This window comes from Rosa rugosa, chromosome 4 (assembly GCF_958449725.1).
Source record: "Rosa rugosa chromosome 4, drRosRugo1.1, whole genome shotgun sequence".
NCBI classification, from domain to species: domain Eukaryota; kingdom Viridiplantae; phylum Streptophyta; class Magnoliopsida; order Rosales; family Rosaceae; genus Rosa; species Rosa rugosa.
Window position 1 is genome coordinate 34058099 of NC_084823.1, and position 26773 is coordinate 34084871.

Below are 26773 nucleotides of genomic sequence, written 5' to 3' on the forward strand. Positions count from 1 at the left end.
ACTACGAGGATGGTCTCCAACCACAGTCAAAAAACCATCCCAATTTATTCATATTTCCAACGATGTAACCCTACTCTAAGGCACCCATGGGAGTGCAGTCCTCGGGCTCAAATCCTTTACCAGAAGACATGTGCACCTCCCCAACCGTAGGGGTTAAAGTTACTGCAGCCAAGCCCGAGTACCTTCTCCAGAGGATGAGAGATGTTCCACTGTCTTAAAGCTTCTCTTCCTCCGAGGTCTTGGACCATCAGAGATCAGCTTCTTAGGTTTCAATCCCAGAGTCGATTTGCTCACGTTGAATTGTAGTTTCACGTTTTAAACTGTGCACTACTGCCAAAAAAACTATAAATGTGCATATGTATGTGGTTATAACTTACAAGCTAGATATTTGGTGGGATATAGTGACAAAAAGAATTTATTGTGCTGATAGAGGTGTAAGGTACATGTTGCCGATGAGTGATGTTCAACGTTCGCGGCGGTCTGCCATCCTAAGAACTAATTTGAAAGTGAATGTTCAAATATAGCCTATTTGTAGTATTTGATTCGACGTATCATGCAGCCCAATTTTCTTCTTTTTCTTTTTCTATCAGAAGATAAATGAATAATGTAATAGGGTAAAACACTAAAACTTAATTTGTCCACACTAAACTTCAGATTGAAAGTCTATACTGACGCACTGCTAGAGCCGAAACCTTACATCTAGGGAGAAAACCAATCACAACACAAGAATTGCTTACCCGGAACCCTACATCTAGGGTGAAAACCGGGGGATCCAAGTCGATCCTGCAAAATTAACCTTTTACTTATTGAGATAACAATTAATCCCCAGTTCAAATGTTCAATCACCAAGACCCTATTCTAAAGTAGCAACTTTTAACCTTGTGCAACTCGATCTATGGCTCATAGAGAAACTAGTAATGCAGACATACAAGTGGAAATTAAGAAGGAAATTTATGCCTTGGTTCGCTGGACAATAGGTTGACGGTGAAAATTGATCGAGACTCTGATCTTGGGAGTATTTCATTTATTTGATCTTAAAAGTTTATGTTTGGAGTCTCTTTAAATCATAATATCTGTAATCATTGAATTTTTGGAGCTTTGGTTTAATATGACCATATATATGTTTCTCTAGAAATCTATTAGTCAAGTTGTTAACATGATTTGAACATTCAAATGTTATGATTAAAAAAGAAAACAGCGAAATGCAAAGCATGTAGTCTGGTCCATAACATTTACCATTTAAACATGTAAAAACCTTAATTGCATGAGAAGATTAATACTTGATATACGTGACAAAAAAAATATTATAAAGAAAGGTGGACGTTTGATGATTCTAGCCCAATAGCTAGCCCATCACTTTATCATTTAAATAATCCAGACTTTGATATTTGGAGGTCTAATTAGAACCATCCCACATTATTTTCTTTCAAAAGAAAAAAGAAGGCAATGAAAAGTGCAGTCTAGCAAGTTCGAGCCGATGCAGCAACCACTTGCTCCACGCTGATCCCAGCATTGCACATGTTGGCAAAAACTCGTGTGTGTTTCATACCATAATTTGACAACGACCCACAATGTTTCTCATAAGTTTTCACCTGTATGAAAATAGATTCAAACCAACGTTAAAGAAATAACACTAGCTAATATTCATCCATTTGTATCGTTACATATCTGGAATAGGAGAAATGTTCCCAATTAACATTACCACTGCTAGCCGTTGGCAACATTAATCGTTTTTATCCTTTGTAGGTCACTTTTAGAGATGATTCATACAAAAGATCAATCAAATCAAAACTCGTTATATATCTTCTCATAATTTATATCGTGCATGAATCTTTTATATATCATGATTTATAGAAATAGTCAAATACTATGTCCGTCCACTTGATCACCATTAGATGATTAAATTTAAACGATTTTTGAATAGGTTGATCTTTCTGCATGTATGTTTATGAAGCATTTGCAATAGTTGTGAATGATCAACTGAAAATTAGAAGACTTACGACTGTCTTAAAGCAGTCCCAATCATCAACAAGAGCTTGCCCCCCAGGACGAACAGAGTTACTTGAATATCCCAACACAAGTTGTTCGATTTGGTTTATGTTGTGGTCAATGCGCTGCCTACTTGAAATTTCATCATCTAGGACCCTTTTAGCTTCCTGCTTCATTTCAGAGCCAGCGGGTGCGCGTTGGAACTGCATATGAATAGATAGATATAATGGTTATCACCAAGTATCTAGCTAGCTAGCTAGCTAGCTAGAAGTTAACAAAAAAACCTAAACCATGTTATATATATATATATATATATATATGATTTTTCTCAGGTAAGGATGTCCTTACCTAAGGTTTAGGTACGGATTTGGTGTTTTCACCCACTTTCCGATCACATTTTCACATCTTAACCGTTCAGTTTTTAGGTCCTAATGTATAGATCACCTCTGCAAAAGTTCAGCCAAATTGGTGATCGTTAAGGCGTCCAAAACTGCAATTTACACGAACGGACCGAATCTGTCGAACCGGAACCGTTCGTATTTATAATGGTAAATTGCAGTTTTTAATGCCTTAACGATCACTAAATTGGCTGAAATTTTGTAGAGGTGATCTATACATTAGGACCTAAAAACTGAACGGTTAAGATGTGAAAATGTGATCGGAAAGTGGGTGAAAACCGGAAATCCGTACCTAAGGCTAGGTAAGGACATATATATATATATATGAAATCAGGGGTGATTAACAATGTAGACCTTGTGCCAAAGATGAAGAAGATCTGCATCGCGATTGTCAACAACTTCTAAGATTGACTCTGGCGATTTGCTTTCAATGGAGGAAGAGTTATCATTTGCACCCAAGTAAAAGGATACTAAATCTGAGGTTTGATACATATTTCCATATTGCATAACATGAGAACCATAAGTATTGTTTACTGTTCTCCATTTAACCTGCAAGTCATCAGAGAAGTACTACTCCTGTTAGAAGTTGTATATTGATGAAATTGTCCCAGTGAATTAAAATGCAATCGTCTCAAATTTTTTACCGATTGATATTGCTCTTCCAGAGACTCTTGGCGCAAATCTTGTAAGTCACTGCTCCGAATTCGAAACACCAAAAGTTAATCACAACAGAGAAGTATTTGGTGAAGAAGTATATACATATAAATGAAATAGAACATACCAGTCCTCCATCCAAGAAATACTATACAAATCACCCAAGCAAGTGTCATATTCAGGAGGTGGGGGAGGAGTCATATCAGGGCAGTACGTTCCCCAACTATTCTCAGTTGCATTTGATGCTGTGGTTGCATAGATGCTTATATTTGTCGGCAGTAGACCCTCGAACATACTCCCGGATTCACAAGCTTCAAGGTAAAATACCTGATCGATCAAGTATTTCATTATCATAAGAAAAGTTATCAGTTTGGAAGCTCAACCCTGGAGTTAAACAAATGTATAGTATTCAACCAACGTTCCACATATGTAAAGTCATGTACCATATTTTTGTATGCATTAGCTTCATGCTTCTTTATCAGAACATCAACCAGATCATTGGCATAGACGAAATCGCCTTCAGGCATCCCTGAAAGAAAATGCATGATATGGATGTGAAAGAAGTATCTTTTAACTTCATAAAATGAAAACCAATTAATGAATCGAAGGCGGTGGCTTCTCGTTCGTGTCGTTCTGCACCCAAAATTAATTCATCAATTAAGCTACTAACCGACTATCCCAGGCCCGCCATGGTCGGTGTAATAGATAAAGACATTGTCGTTTGGCCCGCTGTTCAGAACCTTGCCACTACCCCCAGAGAGATTAGATTTATCTCCAAGAATGACAGCATAAAGATTAGCAGCAGTAGCATTCTCTCCTGCGTAATCCTGCATATATAACAACACTAAGTACTAAATTGTAGCCTAATTCTAATCCATGAGTGTTACTCAAAATCAAAATGTTGGAAAACAGTGCAGAAATGCTCTAATTTGGTTTTCAAACAATGTATCAAAAACTTCTCGACTGTTTTCAGGGCATGAGCTCACGTGACGGTTTAGATTAAAGCTGGTAAATAGCATGAACCTATAACTAGGTACGAAAGTGCTTAAGAAAACAAAACTTGCAAATTCGATCAAATTAGTAGTACTAGTTTAGAACTGAATTGACATTAGACTAAAGGACCTTGGGAACTCCATGGTAGACGTCATCGCCGTCGGGCTTGTTGATGATGACACCAGGCCTTGGATTCTCAGGGTTGTTTGCAATGTCATCGTACATGAAAACAATGATGTTTTCATCTTTCAGTCCACCTTTCTTCAAAATTTGATATGCGTGACACACATCAGCCTGCAATATTAACAAAAATATAGATATTAATTAAGACATAATAAAAAGAATATGGAATACATGATGGTAAAATATGATGTTTGTCCTTCTAGTTTGGCCCAGATTTCACTTGAATATCTGTTTTTACAGATGTAGTTTACTAATTCTTTCAACCAGATTCTAAATCCTTATGGTTTTAATAATTCGATAAAATGCAAACTTATATCACTAAACCAAATAATAGGTGTGTCATATTCTTCCATTTAATTTTTGTTTTAAGAAATGAGCACATGTGAAGTAATTTTATCTTTTTTCTAACTGATCACATCATGCTCTATCCCCGTCAAACAATTTGACAAAATTAGATGGCAAAACAAAGACATTTAGTAAACTATAAAGGAAAAATGACACCATTGAGACTGAATTCTAAACTAAGAGTGATTAACAAGAGTTCTATTTACCTAATGCAAGACTTTTCGAGCGAGAAATTGTAAGAAACAAGTGAATCTCAACCATATATACTAAATCTCATGAGGTCAAAATTGTAACAATGTATAAGTAAAATAACCCTAACTAATCAATTGTGAATTAACTTATGGTATTCACTGAATTTATTATGTACCTGATGCCTATAGTTTCCATAACCCATAGACCCAGCAACTAGAACTGCCCATCTTGTTCCATTTGTGTCACTGTTGCTAGAGCCCCTATCAACATGAATAATGAAATCCTTCGGAAATTCTTGTGGCATCAACTTGGGAAGTTGAGCACTGCTCACACCAAAGATGGTAAGCAGTACCAAAAATACTCCACTGGAACAGTACTGCCCTCTCATTGTGACTCTTTCTCTTTTGGGTGGTGGTTGACCTTCAAAACTGGAAACTTCTATGTTCAAACAATAGTAGCTAGTGAACTAATTTATAGAGTTCTGTGGTTCAGAACCAATGGTTCAGATTGAAACTTTGATACAAAACCAAGATCATGAAGGGGTTAATTAACTTTGATCGATGCATTCAATTTCTGTGCTAGAAATATATTATATAAGGTGGTCGATGACCACAATATGTATTAGGATTAATCTGGCAAATCAGTCTCTATGTATATGATTTATACCGATAGCTCAAAGAAGACAATTGCTTAGGGTCAATTACTTGCAAACAATTGGGATTTTTGTTCTTTTTGTGAGTGAGCTGGGTCGATGATATTCATGAGATCAAGGGTTTCATAACAGTTTTGCATTGTTAACCTCGCTAATGATTGGCCAAGTTAGACAAGATGATAGAAAAGTTGGAAGACTTGTTGTCTACGTAAAATGCACAATGTCACATCTGAGTTTCCACTCGGCGACAGGAATTTAGAGTTTTGAAAACTAGATACACTAATAAACTACTCAATGCGTTGACTATGCAGCATATATTGCCCTAAAAATATTTGGGAGAAATTGACATGTTCAAAATTTTTCTTGCTTTACTGAAGTTGAAATTGATAAACCACTCATCAATTGATCAAGCTGCATGGCTTATCTTCTGTTGCATGGCTTATCTTCTGTTACCTAATATTCACCATTGTAATTATCCTGTCTTATCCTAGACGTACAAGTAGATAGGTTCTGTTTACTAGTCTTATCTTTTCTATATGTAGAGTCTCACTCCTAATACAATTGTACTTGTAAGTTACTCATCAATATATATACAATCGTCAGCCACTATTCTGGGTGTGCTTGCCAACACTTTATTCAAACCCTTTAGAAATGTTTGGACAGTCAAAAGTTTGAATTAATAACTTGATTTACAAAATAACAATTTGAAGCCTCAACTTTCTTCTTCTTCCTTCCTAATTTTATTCTTGAGTCGAAGAACTCTCTATTGTACGTTCATCGTATACGTTCATCATACACATATGTACGTAGAACCCGTACAACCAGCACCAAAAAATACTAGTATCAGTGAATATCACTGCTAAGAAGTTCTCTTTTTTCCTCTTTTACCTTAACCCAGATGTTCGTAATTATTGAAAATGAAAAGCAATTGAGTTTGCTAATTACACCAAATCGTAACTAAATAGCAATGATTCATAACTAAAAGCAGCAGGTTAAGTTATATCATAGCCAAACGGCAGATAGAGATCTCAAAATAAAGCACTCGACTATTTCAAAAGGGAAAAAATTCGAGCAGGTTGATTTTATTTTGCTCAACTACGAAACCTATACAGTCAATAATGTCAATTTTCGTAGCTAATTCCCTTATTGTAAAAGAGTCATTCATTCGCGGCAATTAAAAGTTTTGAGTCCAAACATGCAAAATTGCAAATTGAAACTTCAGCGGCCAAAACTTCAAAAATAAACTCGTTCGTGCCCATTTTTTATTTTTGATTAGAAAAACAACTCAAATGCTACAACTAATCTTTCATGAGTCGAACTCACCACCTCCCACTTACAAAATGAAGACTATGCCACTACACTAAATGATACTGGGAGTTCGTGCCCATTTTTGGTTTTTCCTAAATTACTAATACTTGTAATATTTTAATAGAGAATAACTATTAATTCTTTTATTGTCTATGAGAGAATCTTGATAAAAATAAATAAATAAAAAAAGTGAGTGAGAAAATTCCTCTATGCAAAGGGTGGGGGCTAAATCAATCGAAAAAAGAAAAAGAAAGAAGGGAGGGGGGGGTGGGTGGGTGGGTGAGTTGGTGTTAGGGGCTAAAACCTATACGCCTTTCACAAAAGGGATCTGTAGCAATACCAAACTTTTTTTTTTGGTCAAAAAAATGATAGCCGAGTGAGTTACCACTCCGGGGCCGAGAGCAACGGTTATAGCCCCCTCCATAATGAATGTTTTTCACAAGCTGGGGTTCGAACCAGAAACCTCCTGTTACCAGGAGAAGCCCTGCAGCGTCCGCCCCACTTGCAGCCTAGCATGCTTCCACTAAACTAACCCCATTGGGTCTGTAGCAGTACCAGACTTCCGTGATACTAGTGTTTGCCCCGAGTGCCAAGTCATATTACTGACAAATAATCTGAAATATTATTTTGTGCAAATTTCAATTTTCCAACGTCACAAGCTTACTGCCAACAAATTGACCATAAAGGCATCAACAGTTTGCTTTCCCTGCTTTGGTAGACAGTACAAGTGTACAACCATCCAAGATATTACGGTACTCAACTCGGTTTTTTGTACCACTGATGCAAGCATCATTCATCACTAAACAATCGCAGCCTATCAAATTATCAATCTTGGTCATAGAAAGCGATGACTACATTAAGATTTTAAGTGTAAACAAGGTAGTGGACTTATAAAGCAGCAAGCACAAATGTAAACCCCATGAACTAGTTATCTGCTGGGAGAAAGTGACGGACAGAGAGTACCGACACCATATTTTCATTAAAATTGCTTTTATTTGATAAGCACCACCATTCGAAACAAACACAAACATTGAAAGAGAGGCAAAAAAAAAAGGACAGACCACTTCTATTCTCCTGGACTATGAATCAAATGGTCAGATGGAGAATTTCACACCCTCATCATCAGCTGTAGTCCCCTTGAAGATTGCAAGCTTACCCTTCTGTTCTAGTAGTTTTAGAGCTCGCATCAGAATTGTGCGGTCAATACCGTGAAGCTCTGAGATATCCAACAGAGGGGGAGGGAATGTCAGATTCTTACTCAGAATTTATAAGAAGTAATAATAATTAAAAAAAATTAAATAAAAAATTGCATGTAAAGCATATGATGGTTTCAATCCATCCATTACTTGAAAGGTTCAAAACGTTATGCACACATGCAGGCAAAAGCATTTGGCTGTGTAACAAAAACAATAGTAATATCATTTCAAAACATGGCATTTTGGCGGCTTATTTATACCATTATGTATTCACATTTCCAGTTCAGGAATAATTCTCCTATCAGAACTTTTCAAAAGATGTATCATCCTTAACTGTTGAGAAGTTGTAACACTACCATATGCATATGCATAATGAGGGGGGAAAAAGAAAAAGAAAAAAAAAAAAAAAAAAAAAAAAAAAAAAAACACAAACAAACAAACGAGTAGGATACCCACAGCTAATTTCTTAAAGCTTCAAAGCCACATAGGAGAGCTCACTCTCAAGGGTAGCCCTAGAAACACTATAAACCCATGGTTTGAGCAAAGAGCTGAATAGCAGAAGAAATTGGTTATAAAAGCATAAATATATATTTATATAAATGGTCTTAGAAATCAGCAGTACTCTCATCTTCTGAATTACACCAGGGAAATTTTTGGAAAGTGTGTCCATATCAAATCCTAGATATTCCCCACTACTACTGTATTGGAAGAGAGGTTGGAGCTTCAAAATGATCTATATTCTTTACATAAATTCAACAAATATATAGTTCATTTTAGAATCAGCTTAAAAAAATGTACCTGTTCCTCTTGATTCTATCCCAGAACGTATTTCCTCAACAGTCATAACGCTGTCCTCCAATCCATTTTCTTTTACCTAATCAAATATGCAACAAAAATGAACTAAGAATAACCAAGTGAATAATAACTACTAGCGTCCAGTTTCAGTATAGAAGAAACCACATTTTTAAACTTACGAAGTTCAGAATTATGTTAGCCCACTCTTGAATCCTGTGCCAGAGGATTAGACATTTCCTATGCCTTTTATCTAACCATTCTGCACGACCTGCTTGAGAAACAGCATTCCATCAACAACATGCCAATGATGAGATGAAAAAGTAACAATCCAAAATTAGAAAATCCAAAGAAAAAAAAAAATCACCATCTGAAACCAAAATTGAGAGGAATGCTTCCCTGGCTTCATGACTGAGAGATCCTGCACTTCACAGTTATATAAAGTAATTAGACAAATAAACAGAAAAGAAAGAGTGAATATTGCCAAATTAAAGCTTAAAGCTGGAAGTCCTATTAGTGGGGTCAAATAACCCTAAGGAAAGATAACGTTTGATAAGACTGTTTGAAGAAAAGTAGTTACAAATTTGTTTACATAAAAGACCACCAAATAGTTCTTTGATTTCTCATAAGTAACTTCAAAGAATAAGATCCAAGGCAATCAAGTATAGAAGATAAGATCAAACTGATTTTCCTTTCATAATATAATAGAATAAGCAACGAAGTTGAACTCAACATACATGATAAGGTCTACTTATATCAACAATAGATGATAATCTGATCAACAAGATGTCCTACTTAGTTGAATTCAAGAAAGTAAAATCTGCAGACTTTCTGATTCATATGCAATCCCACGTGTCATTCAGGTAAGCATTATTTAATTAATCCAATAAAAACCAACTTCTTAACCAGAAAATTAAGTTTCAGCCAAGTTAAAATAGTCACTTGAATAGCCCTCAACAACTGACAAAATGTGAAGGCCTTCCGTTAAAGGTTTGACATTATAAGGCAAGAGAATGGTATTTGTAGATGTTTGCCATTAAATGCTCTAATATTAAATTGACAAAAAGATATGTGTTACTTTTGCGCTACCCATGATGCCCAAATTGAAAGAACATTTGGATTGAAGCAAGCTTGTCAAACAATTTAAACAGTCATTCAGTCAATCATAATGTTCAACATTATTTAGCATCGAGCATGCATTAAACTTACTTTCAATCACAGGATTTGAAAAAAGAGGAAAGTCTTCTTCCAGTCCAATTACAAAGATCTTCTGTGTTCTACAGTAATCAAGAATAAGCTCCTTCCATAGTTGTATCTGCTTCTCACGCGTATCCCTTACTGGTTGTAACCTGAAAATGTGCAAAAAGCAAGAATAGAAAACAAATTACCAAATAGTTCAGGTCTTAAGCAGGTTAATTGATAGAAATCATTAGTTTTTTTTTTTTCGGATGAATTGATATTTTCCTTTTTTCATTCTAGTTATTGATATGGGAGAGGTAAAATAAGGAAGAACAGAAAACAAAAATAATTATAGAAAGACAGGACAGAATGGACATTATGTGCAAAACAATTTACAATTAGAGAAAATGTGTATCTGTCATCCGACCACAAACTTATTTGTTTCATTAAATTTCATTTTGGGAGGGAAATGGGGATCATTTTATTTTACATTCATTTTGGCAACCAGCGTACAACAACATAAGTCCCAGAAGGCAACAAAGAAAGCACAAGCAACCCCCCCCCAAACAAGGGGGGACTAGCTAGCAAATAGCAAAGAGGTCAACAAAACAAAAACAGGTAAGAATAGTCAGACACTACCTCAAAAAATAGGCAAGTTTGCTGAAGAATAAGGAATTTCTAAGGAGATCAGTCTAAGTCTAGTATGAGTGTTGAAAAGCTTGAAAACAGCAATTGGACTACGCTTTGCATGCCTGAATTTCCAGTTATTCAGCTCCTTCTAAATCTTTTAAATGGTAGCACAACTCAACAAAGGAAAAACAGGTAACTACAAATAGCCAGAGTCTTAGAGACAAAGGTCTAGTATGAGCATTTAAAAGCTTGAAAACAGCAATACGATTAAGCCTTGCATTCCTGAATTTCCAGTTATTCTACCCCTTCCAAATCTCATAAGTAGTAGATTGAAGGGCTGATTTCCTACAACAACAGCCTAAGACTTACCCTTCCAAGAAGAAGCAACCAAGAGTTGAAATGAGGTCAAGTCAAACCCCTAGGAGAGAAAATGAGAACACCACAAGTCCACAACTATGGACAGTCCAAAATAGGTGATCATGGTACTCACTATCAGCCAAGTAAAGAGCTGAGCCAAGAAAAGAATCACCCAATGCTTAGTTGATACCTTACAATGAATTGCAAGCCACAAAATAAAGCTCAACCTAGGAACATGCCCAAACCATAACAAATTCATCCAAGGGGCCTTAAGATGAGAGGGCTTAGAGCATTCCAACCAGAGGAGGCAGAATAAATTCCATTACGAGAAGGCAACCATTTAACAAGGTCAGGGACAGCACCATACAGGACAAGAAGAGACGTTGTCATCCACATTTCCAGAAGATCTTCAGAGAGAGAACAAGGCCAAGGCCAATGTCATTGCTTCTCGAGGATAATATCACTAAGCTAAGCAGTATGGCAGCCTAAAATCAGATATGATACAAGCCAGCCACCTAAGGAGTAGAGGACCAAGGGGGTGTCAATTGTCAAGCAAAAGAGACATGGCCCACCAATCTCCAATAAGATGAGAGGAAAAGGGGAGTCAAGGACCCTAAGATTAGTAATTTCAGCCAATTCAAAACTAGGCAGGAAACACTCAGAAAGAAATTATCCACAAGTCTTCACCAATTGGACCAAAAGTTGGTGGTTTGTAATTAAGTTCCATCTCTGACAAAGCATTAAGGTTTTATCCAAATATGTAACCTCTTCAATCCAAGACCAGCTTCAGTTTTAGGGACACAAGTATCTGCCAGGCCATTTGACAGCAGCACACCCCAAACAAAATCTAGACAACAGAAAAGATCCAAGTTTTTGCTTCACTTGGAAAAGAAGTATATTAGGAAGCATCAAATGGGATGACAAGAAAACCTGAACTAGTGAGGATCAACTGGATTAGTTTAAGTCTGCCAGCAAAAAATAAACCTTATTTTCCCAACTCTTAATCTGAGAGCCCATTTCATCAAGTAATTGAGAGCAATCTTAAAAGTAGAGCTTCCTGGTATAAGAGGAACAACCTAAATAATGGACAGAGTATTGTCAAAGGATTCAAAATTTCTAACTTTTGAAAGCTCGTCAACACCAGCCATGTAAGTCTAACAAATGCACCAGCAACTATCCCCTATAGTCTGCATAAATCCCAGACTCCAAATGCTGGACGTTGTCAAAATTCAAATCACCACAATAAACCACAGGCAAGTCGCCGCAAAGCCAAAAAGAGTTGAGCTACTCCTCTCACTTGCCAAGGAAAGCAGAATAAAGGAGAGGAGCAGATTCAGTGATGAATCCCAAGGGAACGAACTTCCACAGCTCTAACAAAAACATAAGAAGTCCACCAATCCCCTTCCCCTGAGGCCTCTCCCACTTGCAAAATAGCCAGTAGTAATACCCCCTAGACATCAACCGAGAATTTAGAAGTAGTAATGCTGCTTTTAATCCAGTTGACCAAAACTTGCCTTAAAGAGCACATCTATCAAAACCACCATTTCCCTAAACCCTTATAGAATCTCACTTACTTTAACAGCTAACTTTTAATGACAAACACAAAAACCATGCTCTATGTAGGAGTAGGACAACAATGCACTTCATTAACCTAACGCGCATACAAAGCAGATGCATAGAAAGCTCAGACTGACTATGTCCAAAATAACAGTGGCATGTTTAGCTATTCATATTCAATTCTCAAAGCAAATACAATAAAGCCATGCAGGTGCAAAAGGGTGTAGGAGGTTACGTGAAGTAGGGAGGATAATTGAAGAACTGAGGCAGCTTGTAATCACCCAATTTCTGCATCTCTTTACTGACCCAATTCTGTAATCAAAACAAGCAGAGTAAGCAAAGAATCTCAGTCTAAGAAATTCCCAATCCTTGTTGAGATTCACAGAACCAAACAGAAGTTGCTGGACAATAAATAAGGATCGCACTCGAATCCTGGGAAATTCAGGGTAGGCAAATAAAGCTTGCGACTTTATTGTCTAGAAAGGAAAAGAGAAAACATACCGGTGGTTCAAAAGGAGCGATTCCGGTGGCCGGCGCAATCACCGTTTGAGTGTTTGAGAGAGGGTTGGAGGCTTTGGGTGTTGACCAAGACTGAAGATGAAAGCTTTACGGGAGAGTTCTCAAGTCTTTCTGTGGATCAGGCTCTTTGTGTTCTTCCATTATCAAACCGAAAGTTCAAAACATGGTTTTTGACTTTTTTTTTTCTTTTTTTCCTCGGAAAAACGATGAATATATTTTACCGGGTTTCCTTGCAGTGAAGGATAATAAATTGGTGTTAACCAAAAAAAAAGGATAATAAATTGGTAAAAAATAAGGAATTGTGTTTTGATCAATCAAAGGAAAATGTATGATTATATAGTCGATAATGCAATTCTCTCTAACAATATGTAAATATTTCTTTTTCTTTTCTTTTTTTTGTTACAATCGGGGCCTAAAAGACCCAAGCAAAAACAACAAAAAGGCTAAGAATTAGAGCAGGAGCTCCTCCTTGCTCTAAAAACAGCAGAGATGTCGTCAAGATAGGCCTGAGCAGCATGAATAGGGGGGTACTCAAAGATGATGGTACCAAGCTCATGATTGATGTTGTCCTTAGCCAAGCAGTCAGCAGTCATATTGCACTCTCTGAAGATGTGAGAAAGGTGAGCATTTTCCATAGCATCCATAATATTTGAGCAGCCCTTGAGGAGAGAACCAAGGGGATGGAGGGAGAATTCAGCTTTTTGCATTAGTTGCACAAGGATGGCAGAATCAGACTCGACTTCAAGGTGAGAGATATGGAGGTTCAAGGCTAGTTTAAGACCATAGAGTAAGCCCCAAGCTTCAGCATCAAGGACTTCCCAAGTTCCCAAATTCACTTGGAATCCAGTGATCCAATTGCCAATCTAATCTCTGATCATAACACCACCAGCACCAATTTTGCCAGTGGATGAGGACCTAGTCCCATCAATATTTAACTTGTAATAATTGGCAATAGGTTTTTTCCAAGCAAGCAAAGTGTATCTGCAAACTGTATCAGTATGTACCTTGACATTAGCACTAGTCCATTCATTAGCATAGCTCCAAATCACCTTGTTAGGACACGCCGGTATGATAAAACTTGGATCAAAAACAGTCTTATTCCTCCATTTCCAGATAAACCAGCAAATGAAAACAAACAAATTGCACCATTTAAACAATATGTAAATATTTCAAGTTCGAGACATTTCTTTCCTTTAATAAAAAAAAATGATTATCATTAGATCCATAGTTAGAAAATTAAATTACTTTATGCCTTTAGAAAACTTGATAGGAAGTTTTCGTTAATATTGGTTGACCTTTTGGGTCATCTAATACAATTTTATTTCTACCATACAAAGCGAAAGCAGAAGCGGAAGCGCAAGTCATTATGATTTTGAGGTTTTGGTGGACGAATTTTTTTTTTTTTTTTAAATAAGGGCTATGCGGCTGCCCTCAAGCCTTTACTAATGAAATGGATGAATACATAGGGGGACATGATGCCTAAACCCCTGATTACAATACACCTCAAGAGAACCTCCCAAATAATAACAGGAGTCTCTACAACAACAATGTATTCAAACATGCACCTAATAGCAAAGAGTGTTATACCGACTACTCTATTTGCTTTACAATAATGGTGACATATCGGAAAGTTAAAGCAGTGTCATAGTACCAATAATTTAGTAGCTTTCCCAATATGCTGCCAATCGGAAATAAAACCGACGACACGTCGTTTCATCCCGCCACCAGGAGGTTGCAACCAATGCACGCCGCCTCACTAGGGCAGACAAGGCATACTGAGTGTACAAACCTGGACATCGCCCACATGACCTTGCCAAGAGTTGGCATGGATTTATTGTAGAGAAACTACACCTAAACCTGATACATAATATCAAAACTAAATAATAAATACTATAAACCCACCAGTAGAGGCCCAAGTACTGAAGACAGGCCCAAGATTTCAGATAGGGCCACCTTCATGGAGAAGCCCATGACCCTTGTTGCGTAGGACCGTCCACTTTTCCCGTTCGGAATGGCGACACTGCAACCAACGAACCACGACGGCATAGAATCACGGCCGGAACCAGTGGCCAGAACACGACACGCTTGATCCTTGCCGCCGTTGACACACACACACACGTCCAAATAGCGCTAGTGAAGCATTCACGCTTAACAACCGCTGCCGGATCGCCATTTGCAACAGGTTCAGAGTGCAGCCGGATCCGGATAGTAGCCTCGAATGTGTAACTCGTCCTCCCCCAGGCCTCCACGATTGCAGCCAAAGGCGTATTTGTTTGCCCAAGTCGGCGGTTGCAGACTGTTCGGCGATCGCTGCAATTATGTACTACTAACTCCACTAGCGATCTTTCGTCCTTGATTTCAAGAGGTAGCCGGAACTAGGGTTGTCAATGGGTCGTGTCGGATCAAGGTATTTGTCGTGTCGCAAAATATAAACCCAAACCCAACCCATTTAATAATCGTGTCAAAAATTTAAACTCAAACCCAACCCATTTATTAAACGGGTTACCCGTTTCCAACCCGCTTAACCCATTTAATAAATAGGTCATGTCTTGTTAGACAAAATGACTCATTTAAGCGTTAACAATGGGACCCATTTAACTAAAAAAATGCCTAAATTGATTAAATTCACTAAAAACTCCACAAGACGAAGAATATAAATAATTATATATAATTCATAAATAATTAAATCCAATAATTAAAAAGCGAAATATTTCAAATTGTCTAATCCTATGATAAAATACTCCGAACGTCCAAAATTTCAAGAATAAACATAGCACAAATGGGTTATACGGGTTCACTTCGTGTTGGCAGGTTGACCCGTGGCCGACCCATTTATTAAATGGGTCATGGCGGGTTGACCCACCGCCGACCCGTTTTTTAATCGTGCGGGTTCAACCTGCTTTATTTCGTGCGGGTTTCGAGTCGTGTTATCGGGTCGTGTCAGAATTGACAGCCCTAGCCGGAACGCCACCTTGATTGACGATCCCCGCCTCCCCCAGGTTTCCTCGACCTCGGCTGTTGCAGACTCTTCCTTAGCTCGACAGTTGCAGATTAGGATAACGCCAGCGACGATTGATCTCGTCCCGGCCTGTACTCCATTGCGGACCTTCACCGGGGGACTGAAACACTAAACCTACTAGTCCAACGACGACGTGTCGCCGGACGGAACATCGGGACACAGTTGGTTCTGTCTTCTTCGAGTTCGAAAACTTCTCCTCCAAGAAATGCGGAGCAAAACAATATTGGTGAGTTTAACAATAAATTATCTTTTGGTGAACGACTTTTGGGTGTACAAGTATGTTCATGGGCACTAGTGGTACTCTAGTGTGCTTCAAAAAATAAGGGTCAGTGAAGGTAATTCGAGTTCTTGTGCGTCGTGACAGACACACTCAAAATTTTGTTTGTACCGATCATGTTCACCTGATCAGTAACTAATTGACCAAGAAATGTATACTCAACCACTCTTGGATGTAAATTCAATGGTGGAAAGAAATTTTTTTTTTTCTTTTCCAAAAGAAAAAAGAATTATTTTTAAGTTTAGTTGTTTTGTTTTCAACTTTTAGATTTACATCCAATGGTGATTGAGCAAAGTTTATTTAGTAGTAACTAATCAATTAAACACCACTGAAAGACAAGGTCGTAATGCTTTAGGGAACCACGTGAATAAAAGGTTTAGACTTTTAAAATTTCCGTAATTTAAACTTATTAATATTTGAGCGATATCAAAAAAATATTTTGAAACTAATTTCCATCTTTAAAATTTCCGAAATATATTGAAATTTACATCAATACCCAAACTTTCAAAATTTCTTTAAAAAGAAGCACCGAAATTTCAAATCTTATGTTGATGCAGGGTAATCGTGTTGGAAAATATTATTGTAGAGAAAGCTGATCAATGTATATCGGCATTACTAAAGAAAACAAGAAATGAAAAATTGAAAAATAAAAATCACCCAGGGCAGTCGCCCTCACACCAGTGCTTTGTCAGGGACTCGGGGTACAACAATGCAAAATTTCATTGGACAAGCCAACTATAATGCTCACATTCTAAGAATGCGCATTATTTTTGAATTCTTTATAGCCATATCTATCGAGCTCGCCACTCAGAAAATACAAGCTGGAGTGGCCAGAAAGATTCAGTAATAGTAACACACGGTAGAAAAATCGTATACTGATGGCTAGATGAGAGAGGAGTCCACACGAATTACTCACGGTGTTTGCTAACCAAACACTTCAAGATGAGTCTGGTGAACGGAGGAGTGTAACCCATCTGCTGTTTGAGAATGTGGCAGAACTGATGAATACACTGGTGTTTTCGAAAAGCGAGGCTTACATCTTATGATCAACTCATTCAATCATATGAAGGAGTAAGGCATTCATCAACCATTTCCACAACATTTGGGTTTTCCAATGCCGCTGCTACCCGCTCTTTATCATTCAGTTGCTTATTAACTGTGCACAGGAGAAGCATGAAAGTTAGGCTGGAACTAATCAAAATTCTACTTAGCTGACTAAAAGATCAGCCCCAGTCGCATAAATGCAACAACATGCAGAGACATTATATATAGAATGCTTCTGAATGTCCATGATGCTTCTGTACTGGACATTATTTCATAAACAAGATGTCAACAAGATGAAAGGTACGAGTCAAGACTGACTTCACATGTTTCCTGAATAGCAACAAGATATCAAGGGTTGAAGAAATGATCAAGTTGCGCTAACAGACATCAATAACCAACATAAGCTCAGCTGCATGTATGAGAGAGAGAGAGAGAGAGAGAGAGAGAGAGAGAGAGAGAGAGAGAGAGAGTTAACTACCTGCAGCTTCAGTTGCATGAGATCCAGGTGCCACCCTAATGTCCACCTAAACAACACGAGGAAAAAGAAAAAATTAGTGAAGCAAGTACCATATTAGACAAACAAAACCATCTATAAATTTATTAACACATTATGAAATGCAATTATCAACAATAAGTTGACATTAGAGTATATATGCAACCAAGGTGCAACTAAGCCATACAGAATTTCTGTGAATGCATGCATCATTTAGAGCCACTAGGCAGTCTTTTGGCAGTCATTCACGATTTTCGTGTCCCAAAACGACACCGGAAGGGAAGCTATGCCTTATTCAACACTAAACTGAATTGGCAGGGTATAGAAGCAATCCTTGTATGAAAAATACAAGAACCAAACTACACAATCATAGAGAAAGGATAGAGCAACCACTAAATTTGTATAACTTAAGAACTAAACCAGAGTTGATAGGTAATATAAATAGGTTTACACACTTCAGAAATTATAAAGATCAAATAAACTATACATCTTTTGGGTCAGAAAAATATAATACACACTCCCTAAACTAAGTGTATTAATAGTCATAAGACACTTTGAAACATTCAAAGAGTATTTAGGTCCCATGTTCAGTGAAGCATGAAACTATGGGGACAATGGATACTTTCTAAATTAATGGATTGACCACCACTGCTACTTCATCACCCAGTCTGCCCGGTAGGGTGGAATTTCCCATTAGCTACAGATACTGTATCTCATCTCAATGAAATACCACATTTCATCCGTCCTTTAATTGTTGAATAAGGTTCTTTATAAGCAATGTAATCAAAAAACCACCAACCACATACAGATTTCCATGTGCAACTATACTCTTCCATAATCCAACAACAAATTAGTGTGGATAACAAGGTAGTACATTACTGTCAAAAATGATATAATAATAATCCATCCATTTTCACATTCACATGGAAGTTCCATCAACTGTAACAGAAAATTGCAACAGTATCAAGCAATGACCTCCCAAAATTGCAACATGATCCAACAATCAATTGAAGCTTAAAGAAGGAAAAGAAAAAGAATAATGAGATAATGAAGAGGCAGAGATAAAAGCAGGGGAAGCCTGGGTAGTTGTTTGGGAACAAGGTTGAAAGAAAACATTAAGTGAAACAAAAGTGAAAGCAAATTCAATGCCAACTGAGCCACTAAATTCTCCATGTCTAAAATGTTGTGGAATTCTGCTCTGTTCATATGCATACCTAAGGCAACACACTGATTGTTTTTTTTTTTTTTTGCCTGATCCCTGCAACAGTATGACTCAAATAGCCAAATAACATCTCTCAAATTTTTAACCCAGATCTCATATATTAAACTGACAGACTAAAGAACATTAACTCACTACAATCAGAATTCCAGTGAAAATATTAATGCAACCCAGTATATATGTTTCAGCTATATATTTTAATGAAACATAAAGAATGCTGTAAAACAAATCAACTGCAAGTAAATAGTGGGTGATACCTTGAAACGAGAAGGCAGGCTCCTCAAGAGTTTAACACGTATGCAAAGACCAATAACTGTTGCCATACTGCAATGTTCAACAGTAGGAGTAAATGTGACCCTGAAGAAGAAAAAAGTTCATCATTTATTTAACTGAGTTTAAAATGCAACATTATAAAGGAAAAAGGTGTTTAAGATGTGCAGGAAAGAAAATTGTCTACCTAACATGACCACGGCCATCATCTACTTCAATTGCATCTTCTGAAATTACTTTGAGCTCTTCCAAAGAGTAAGGGTGTTCCGGGTCTTTAATATCTCTAATATGATTTAAGAATAGTTAAGAAATACTAAATTCTTCATGGCATATAACACAAATGTTTCAAACCTAAGTCAAAAGGTATAGTGATTAACTCTATGAAGTGCATAGTAATTGTTCATAAATCATCAGAAAATATGTGAACAATATTTATTCATAATCATCAGAAAGGATATCAAAAATTTCTTCTTGGTCAATTGGTTCAACAGCATATTCATCTGCAGCACTTGGAACACTACGAACCCGCCGCTCTTTCTTTTCATAGATGACTGGATTCGCATTTATTAACTCGGATACCATTTTTCCTGGATAAAAGAAAAACCATAAACAAATTAAAACAAAAATAACCAAACCTGGTTAAAGGTGGATATAAGGATGAAATTTCAAGAACCAAAATTTTATTGTATAAGCAGGGCCCTTTTATGAATTAATTCCCTTTCTAGGCTTAATTGTGGGGACATGCATTCCATATATCCACTTGCAATGGGATTACTAATAAGAGAATTCCAAAAGATTGAGTACAACAATGATATCCACAAGAACATGTATAAGAAACATTAACCTTTCACCACAGCCGGTTCTTAGTTTCACTAGCAATGGTACCCGCGCTTTGCTGCGGGATTTGTTGTTTGGTAATAAAAATTTACAATAATGAAAGATATAATTGAAAATGACTTTATTATCGATCAAACTGATAACATACCATATATTACATTAATCAGAATAGTGTTTTTGTGAAGAGACACAAACTGTTCATTTTTTTTTACCACAATTCATTATTTCATTGCAACACATTAGACAAAATTTACAGCTAATTAATATGGATGAAAACAATCATGAATGCAAAAGTTACCGAGTATACATGCATTTCAAAGAAAATGACATATGCTTTTGCTTTTCAAAAATCAAAGGCCAGCTTTAACTCACATGATACAGATAATCATACAATATGACATGAATTTCAAAGTAAAAATGATGGAATTGGAACTCAACCAACACTAAGCGATAACATTCTTGGCAAAAGAGAAAAGAGGACAATGTGCATAGATTTCATTGTTTTCTGTGGTTAATCACTTGCACAATATTTGGTTAAAAAAAGAAACCCCAGCAAAATACTAATACAAAGGAAGAGTCAAAGCAGTGTTTTGTTTCCACTCCTATAGTCAACAAAACCCAATAAATTCCAAATCTTCAGCTCTCTCCAGCACATAGTATGAGAATATGGAGCATCCTAGCATCAAATCTTTCCCTCCTTTGGGTGAAAACTAAACCAACATCTTCAGAAACTCAAGACGAAGGAAAAAGAAAAAAAAATAAATAAATAAAATCCAAACAGTCAATATGTACATAAATGAAGTCCTGTATAGAGAATCAAAGTAAAATTTTGGAGGAAAAGTATGTCGGAACTGAAACCTAGTGAACAGAGTGAGAATGGAATCAATACCAGACCTTCAAAATTGGATTTTCAAAGCCTCTGGTTTCAGCTTTAGGTTCTTCAAGAGTAAGTCTCACCTGCAAAACCATCATAGAGAAACGGAGGCTTGATATATCAGTGTGGATTTTGATCTTGATGAAATTCTGCTCTTGAAGGTTTACAAATTAACAAATCTTATTAGCCCTCATAGCTTCAAGGAATATTAGAAATTGAGCAAAGCAGAAAAAGTTGAATGGAACAACCGGTAAATATCTTCCGCAAATGTATATGTGCATAGTCTTTTACCACACTAAAGACTGAGTTTTATGATATTCCTATTAACTTAAGTATTGATGCCTTTTTCCCCCTTCTGTACAGGGGGTTCTCAACTGTTCACGCTATTGCTGTAGCAGTTGTGTCTTTTTACCTTGTACTCTTATCAGATCCATTTCATAAGGGTTATAGTGATACCTGATCATTAGTAGTAGATCTACTTTTTCAAATACAACATTGACATGGCTACATGACATGAGCCATAAACTTTATTAATGTTGTAATATATGTTAATGGCCTCATGACGGTATCTCCGTCTATTCATATTCTGTGGATATCCATAAACTTGGCCAGGATGTAGATCCCAACCAAATAATTCCCTTGATGAATAAGGATGAACAAAATTACACATTTTGCTTCTTTGCTTTTTTACTTAATCACTTCCTTTTAGCCATGTTCTAGAAGAGCACATTGCCTTTTTCTCCTAGACCATTTGAAACATACCTGATAATGTTTTGAAGTTTATTTGATTTACTCCTTTTTGTTTTGGACTCTATAATGTAAGGCTAACCTTCCTATCTTATGCTTGGAGGCATTTACTTTGAGACATACCAGATCTACACTTTCTAAAGCATAAACCAAAATTGATAGATTAGAAAACTAAATCAAACAGCAGCATAACAACATGGGTAACTGAAACTTATACATTGAGATGCATTCCTTCCTTCCTTCCCAAATCAAAACCCAATAATACCTCAATAAGTTCTTATCAAATTAGAACCCCAGATACTTCCAACAACAACAACAAAAAACATTTGAATACTCTAGACCCCAGAATCAATCAAAATTTTCAAATGATCAAACACTACAATTTTACCTGAAAAAACTAAGCAAAAATAAAACTCTCAGTCAGCAACCAACTCACCTCAAACCAATCCAATCAATCAGTAAGATGTCAGACCCCAACACAAACAAAACCCCTAAAAACACCAAAACCCTAATCAGTTCAAAAGCAACAGAAACAGAAAACAAAATCAAAATCAAAACCGTCGCCCAAAATTCAAGCTAATAAAAACCAAACCATTACCTTAAACGACCGAATATGCAAAGGCTTTGTACCAATATCTTCCTATTCCTGCAGCGAAGCTTTTGTGCCAACCCCAACACAAACAGAACCCCTAAAAACATCAAAACCCCAATCAGTTCAAAACAACAGAAACAGAAAATCCGTATTCCAACAATAAGCAAATTTCACTAACTCGACTCTAAAAATAGACCAAATTCAGAAACCACAAAACAACATATAGCTGTCCTATTCTTTCAAATTCCCTTCAAGCCTCTCAATTTACATGAGAAAAGGACTCGATTTTTGGTCAGCCAGACACACAGCCCATTTTAACCAACAACAGAAAATCCATTTCTTCAAATTCCCATCAATCCCCTCAATTTACATGAGAAAAGAATCAATCTTTATTCTTTCACAAACTCAAGAATCCAAGAACCAATCTTTGGTCAGAATGACACAGTCTATTTTAATCAACAGAGAAACCCAAATTACTCAAGCACATTTCATTTGGATTCTAAAAACAAATCAAAATTCACAAACCCAAATCAAATTTCTCAAGCTATATTAAACCAAGCTAACCAAACAGCGAAGTGGAGAAGCAAAAACAACCAAAACGTAGCAAGGAATTCAAGAAAACTAACATAATCTAACTATACCCAAGTCTCTATACACAAAACGTAGCAAGGAATTCATTACCTGATTGTTGTGAAGTCTGATGAATCTGAAAATTAAGAGAATTGACTTCTAGAGTTTTGTAGCTTCACCGTCAAATCAATTGATTGTTTTGTAAAGTTGAGAGCGAGAGCTGCAGCTGCTGCTGTTCGGTTTAGGAGGCAGAAAGAGGAAAAGAGAAAGGAAAGAACTCAGTATGGGAGAAGAGGGAGGAAAAAATAGGTCAGTGGCAGAGCCGTAAAAACAATTCAAATAGGTCGGTGTATATAAGAATTGGCTCAGCTCCAGCCGACACAACAAAACAGCTTACAAACAGTAAACGGCTTATGAACAGTAAAACGGACGTTTTATATATAGTAAATTAGCCTCTATTAAGTCAAAAAGTCAAGGATAAATAAAAAGAAATTATAGACTTACTTTCTTTAAAAACTTTTTGTTAACACCAAGGCATAAGGCCTCAGCATACTAAGAGGACTCTACATCTGAAACTTGGATAACAAAACTCATCTGTTTCACTTACTGCAATATAGAACCTCATATGCCTAATTAAATCACCTACCCACTTCCTTACATCCCAGATCCGTTCTTAGGGATACGTCATATATGTGCTAGGTATATATTGCCATTATTATAGGCTTTGCTTCTCATTTAAGACCCTTGCTAAGGGGGGCCATAAATAAAGTTGATAGAACACATACTCCCATTTGTATCACCGCAGAGAATGGAAAATTACAGAGCCTAGGCTTGAGCATAAATGCACCTTACTAGTTCAACATATCACATATCATCAGCTATACAATGGACTAAACAATAAGATTCCCTCAACATGCAAACTGAAACAATTCAACACAACTACAAAATGATCCAAAGAGCTAGTAACATTTATGGTTATTAACTACACCATATCATCAATGTATAAATGAATCGTGAACTAGTAAATTGGAAAATCGACTGTTTTAGCCATTAAGATCGCAAGAAAACATCGAGTAAATGCCATAGACATGAAAAAACTTGTCTGCTAAAACAAGAGCCATAAAGTGAAGTACCATTTCAAATCTCCACTTCCCCAACAAGATTTGTTCACAAAGATAAAGTAAACACAGTAAGAAACTACATGAGACCAAAGTAGGAAAGGTACGGGTTCAGTATCTTAGCCAACCCTCTGGTGTCTTTTCTTCAATTAGTTTGACAAGCTCAACATTAGTATCTGATAAGTTAATAGAACCACATTCTGGAAATAATGGAAGCTACCTATTGGTATCAAAGGGCATTCATCTTTCTTTATCATTAAACAAATACTGATAATAACCAGCATAAAATCAAAGGAAAAGTACCAGAACACTAAACAAAGAACCATAAAAAGCAGTAAATGACAAAGAAACTCAACTACATCTGAGAAATTATTTACGAAATCACAATCGATCTAACCCACTTCTATGAGTTTTGACAAAGATTTCCATACACCCATCAAATACAAGACAAATCAGGAAAATAAAAAGGAAAAAAAATCAAGAATTTCAGAGAGAAGGCATAGCACTCTGACCCAAGACAATCACAAGAAAAGTAGCAGAAAACTAAAGAAAGAACCATAAATAGCAGTAAATGAAAGCAAAGAAACACAACCTTATCTAAGAAATTTATCCACAAAATCACCATCGATCTAACCCACTTCTAATCCTTCTATAAAAAGAGTTACATATACCCAACAATACAAGACAAATCAGAAATAAAATAAAAAATCAAGAATTTCATAGCAATCCGACCCAAATGAAATGAAAGACAAACATGTTACAGAAAGGTTGCCAATTCTTTGAGTTTGTGCAGACTGAACTAAACAAAATGAGAAATATATTGCAAATTAGAGAGAGAGATTGGAAATAAACCCTAGGACTTTGGAGAAAGGAGCAGAATGGAATGGTAAGCAAACAAACTCTAGTTTAACATACCACAGTCCCTGAACTAACTACTCAATGAAAGAAGAATTGAAGAGACTTTAAATGCCTACACTCGAAGAGGAGGAGGAGGACATGAAGAAGAAAGAGTGAAGAGAGACAATTGTAGACAGAATAGACACAAGGTGTAAACTGAAAATTTCAATAAGGGTGTTTTCAATTTATTAAACAGTAGCCGGTTCCCTATTTGCAATAAGAAAACATGGATATGGAAAAGCAAGGTTCAGCTGCTTCTCAATTCCGCTGCCACAGGCCACCAATTCAAACGCAAACTTTGCAAATTAACATCAGTAGCCCTAACTTTGAGGCTGAAAACCAGTGCCAACCTGAGCCTATTCATTATAAACTTGCAAAGGGATTCCCAAACTCAGCAGAAAGTAACCAGAATCTTCTTCACAACCAAGTTAACCATGGTAGCCAAGAAGCAACAAGGTATTAACACAAGGGGAAAATTAACACCAAAGCTTAAAAACCTCAGCAAAAAAGAAAAAGAAAAAATTGAATATCTCAAACTTAGACAACAAACTCTTTCAGCCTCACTTTTTATGCATAACCAATTTCACCTAATCACTTCCTTACATCCTATCACCTACCAAATTTAGCTTCCCATAAATTTTAGCTGTAACCAAGTTGCAACTCTTGAGAAAAATATCTGCAATTCAGAAGAAATCCCAAATATCTAAACAAAAAAAAAAAAAAGGGATGTGAATTACCTGTTGATGATCGAGTTTGCAGAGATGGAACGGAAAGAGCTAAATTTCTCGACGGAGGCTTCTTTCTCCAACTTCGCAGGGCGGGCGGTTTACAAAACCCACGCTAGCTGCATATATATATATATTAGAATTGTGACCCTGAATTTTCTGTTTTGTCTCACTTTCGTCCTGCGCTACTTTCAAGATTAGGTGCTAAATTTAAATTTAAACTAAAATTTGATGGTGAATTTTGTAATTTGCATTTCTCTGGTTTTGTGATGTCGCGGCTTTTTAGTGTGAAAATGTGAATGAGATTTTACTAATTTTAAGAGCTAAAAAAAGATAAAATTATGTTGGGTTAAAAATAAATAAAATTGAGAAAAAAAAGTAAGGGAGATAGTGGAGGAAAAAAGATTACAGAAAAAAAAAAATATACAAGTTGAGAAAAAAGAATATTAAAATGAACTGAGAAAAAACAAATATGGTGGAAAAAAAAAAAACAACAACAAAGGTGAAAGAAATGGGTGTAAACCAAGAGTCAAACGAGCGAGAAATCGAGAATGGAACAAATTTAGTTGCTTTACCAAGTGAATGTAGCTCATTTCATTACTTCATTACATTTTTCAGATCTGTTTGACAAAAAATATTATAACTTCACAGTCCTTTGAAAGCAGGAGGCCCTATGTGGCCGCACCGCTATCATACGTTGAATACTTAGATTTTGTCGATTCTTTACGCAAATTAGTCAATACATAATGCTAATAATAAGGTTGTTTATTGTTCTTATAGGGCACTAATGAATGAAGTAAAATTTAATAAAAAATAAAAAGTAGTGGATGTTGTACTAAAATGATTTTTTAACATAAAGTTACTTACATTCAAGAGGCAGTGCATCATATTAAAAATTTTATGATAGACTTTTGGAATGCTAATAGAATTTTTGTGTAAAGATTCAGGAAGAAAAGGAAATGCCTTGTATTAAAATGGGCTCTGTCGCCTCTCAATTTTATCAAATTAAACTTTGATGGATATGTTGATTCTACTGAAAAGTATTTGCATGTTATATTCTTAGAGACAATGAGATTGGTGTTATTATGACGGGGGCTTATCCAATTGGATATGCCTTGATCCTTCAAGCTAAAGCTATTGGTTTAAA

The 26773-nt window shown here is 36.4% G+C and overlaps 3 protein-coding genes across 7 annotated transcripts; all 3 read right to left on the minus strand.

Moving 5' to 3' along the window:
- Window positions 1-1217: 1217 nt before the first annotated feature.
- LOC133745355 (vacuolar-processing enzyme-like) lies at window positions 1218-5205 on the minus strand. Its single transcript, XM_062173414.1, has 9 exons — window positions 4930-5205; window positions 4164-4328; window positions 3712-3868; window positions 3485-3570; window positions 3169-3368; window positions 3032-3080; window positions 2742-2936; window positions 2001-2192; window positions 1218-1592 (listed from the first exon to the last, which is right to left on the minus strand). Exons 1-9 carry the CDS (start codon window positions 5140-5142, stop codon window positions 1461-1463), a joined length of 1389 nt encoding a protein of 462 aa, XP_062029398.1. The 5' UTR covers window positions 5143-5205; the 3' UTR covers window positions 1218-1460.
- Window positions 5206-7545: 2340 nt separating this feature from the next.
- On the minus strand, window positions 7546-13119 carry LOC133745356 (vacuolar protein sorting-associated protein 25). Its single transcript, XM_062173415.1, has 7 exons — window positions 12927-13119; window positions 12661-12737; window positions 9912-10051; window positions 9070-9123; window positions 8885-8973; window positions 8709-8784; window positions 7546-7930 (listed from the first exon to the last, which is right to left on the minus strand). The coding sequence occupies exons 2-7, from the start codon at window positions 12717-12719 to the stop codon at window positions 7809-7811; spliced, it is 540 nt and encodes a 179-aa protein (XP_062029399.1). The 5' UTR covers window positions 12720-12737; window positions 12927-13119; the 3' UTR covers window positions 7546-7808.
- A 3737-nt stretch (window positions 13120-16856) lies between these two features.
- LOC133743821 (protein AE7) lies at window positions 16857-25794 on the minus strand. 5 transcript variants are annotated; one of them, XM_062171857.1, is made up of 10 exons: window positions 25639-25794; window positions 22998-23118; window positions 22323-22413; window positions 22161-22215; window positions 20998-21060; window positions 19723-19853; window positions 19454-19557; window positions 19254-19353; window positions 17763-17808; window positions 16857-17396 (listed from the first exon to the last, which is right to left on the minus strand). In XM_062171857.1, exons 6-10 carry the CDS (start codon window positions 19846-19848, stop codon window positions 17296-17298), a joined length of 477 nt encoding a protein of 158 aa, XP_062027841.1. In that variant the 5' UTR covers window positions 19849-19853; window positions 20998-21060; window positions 22161-22215; window positions 22323-22413; window positions 22998-23118; window positions 25639-25794; the 3' UTR covers window positions 16857-17295. The 5 variants fall into 5 exon arrangements, with proteins under 5 accessions (XP_062027841.1, XP_062027842.1, XP_062027843.1 ...); XM_062171858.1 differs by having other exon boundaries at window positions 22998-23115; window positions 25639-25788; XM_062171859.1 differs by lacking the exon at window positions 22161-22215.
- Window positions 25795-26773: the final 979 nt, after the last annotated feature.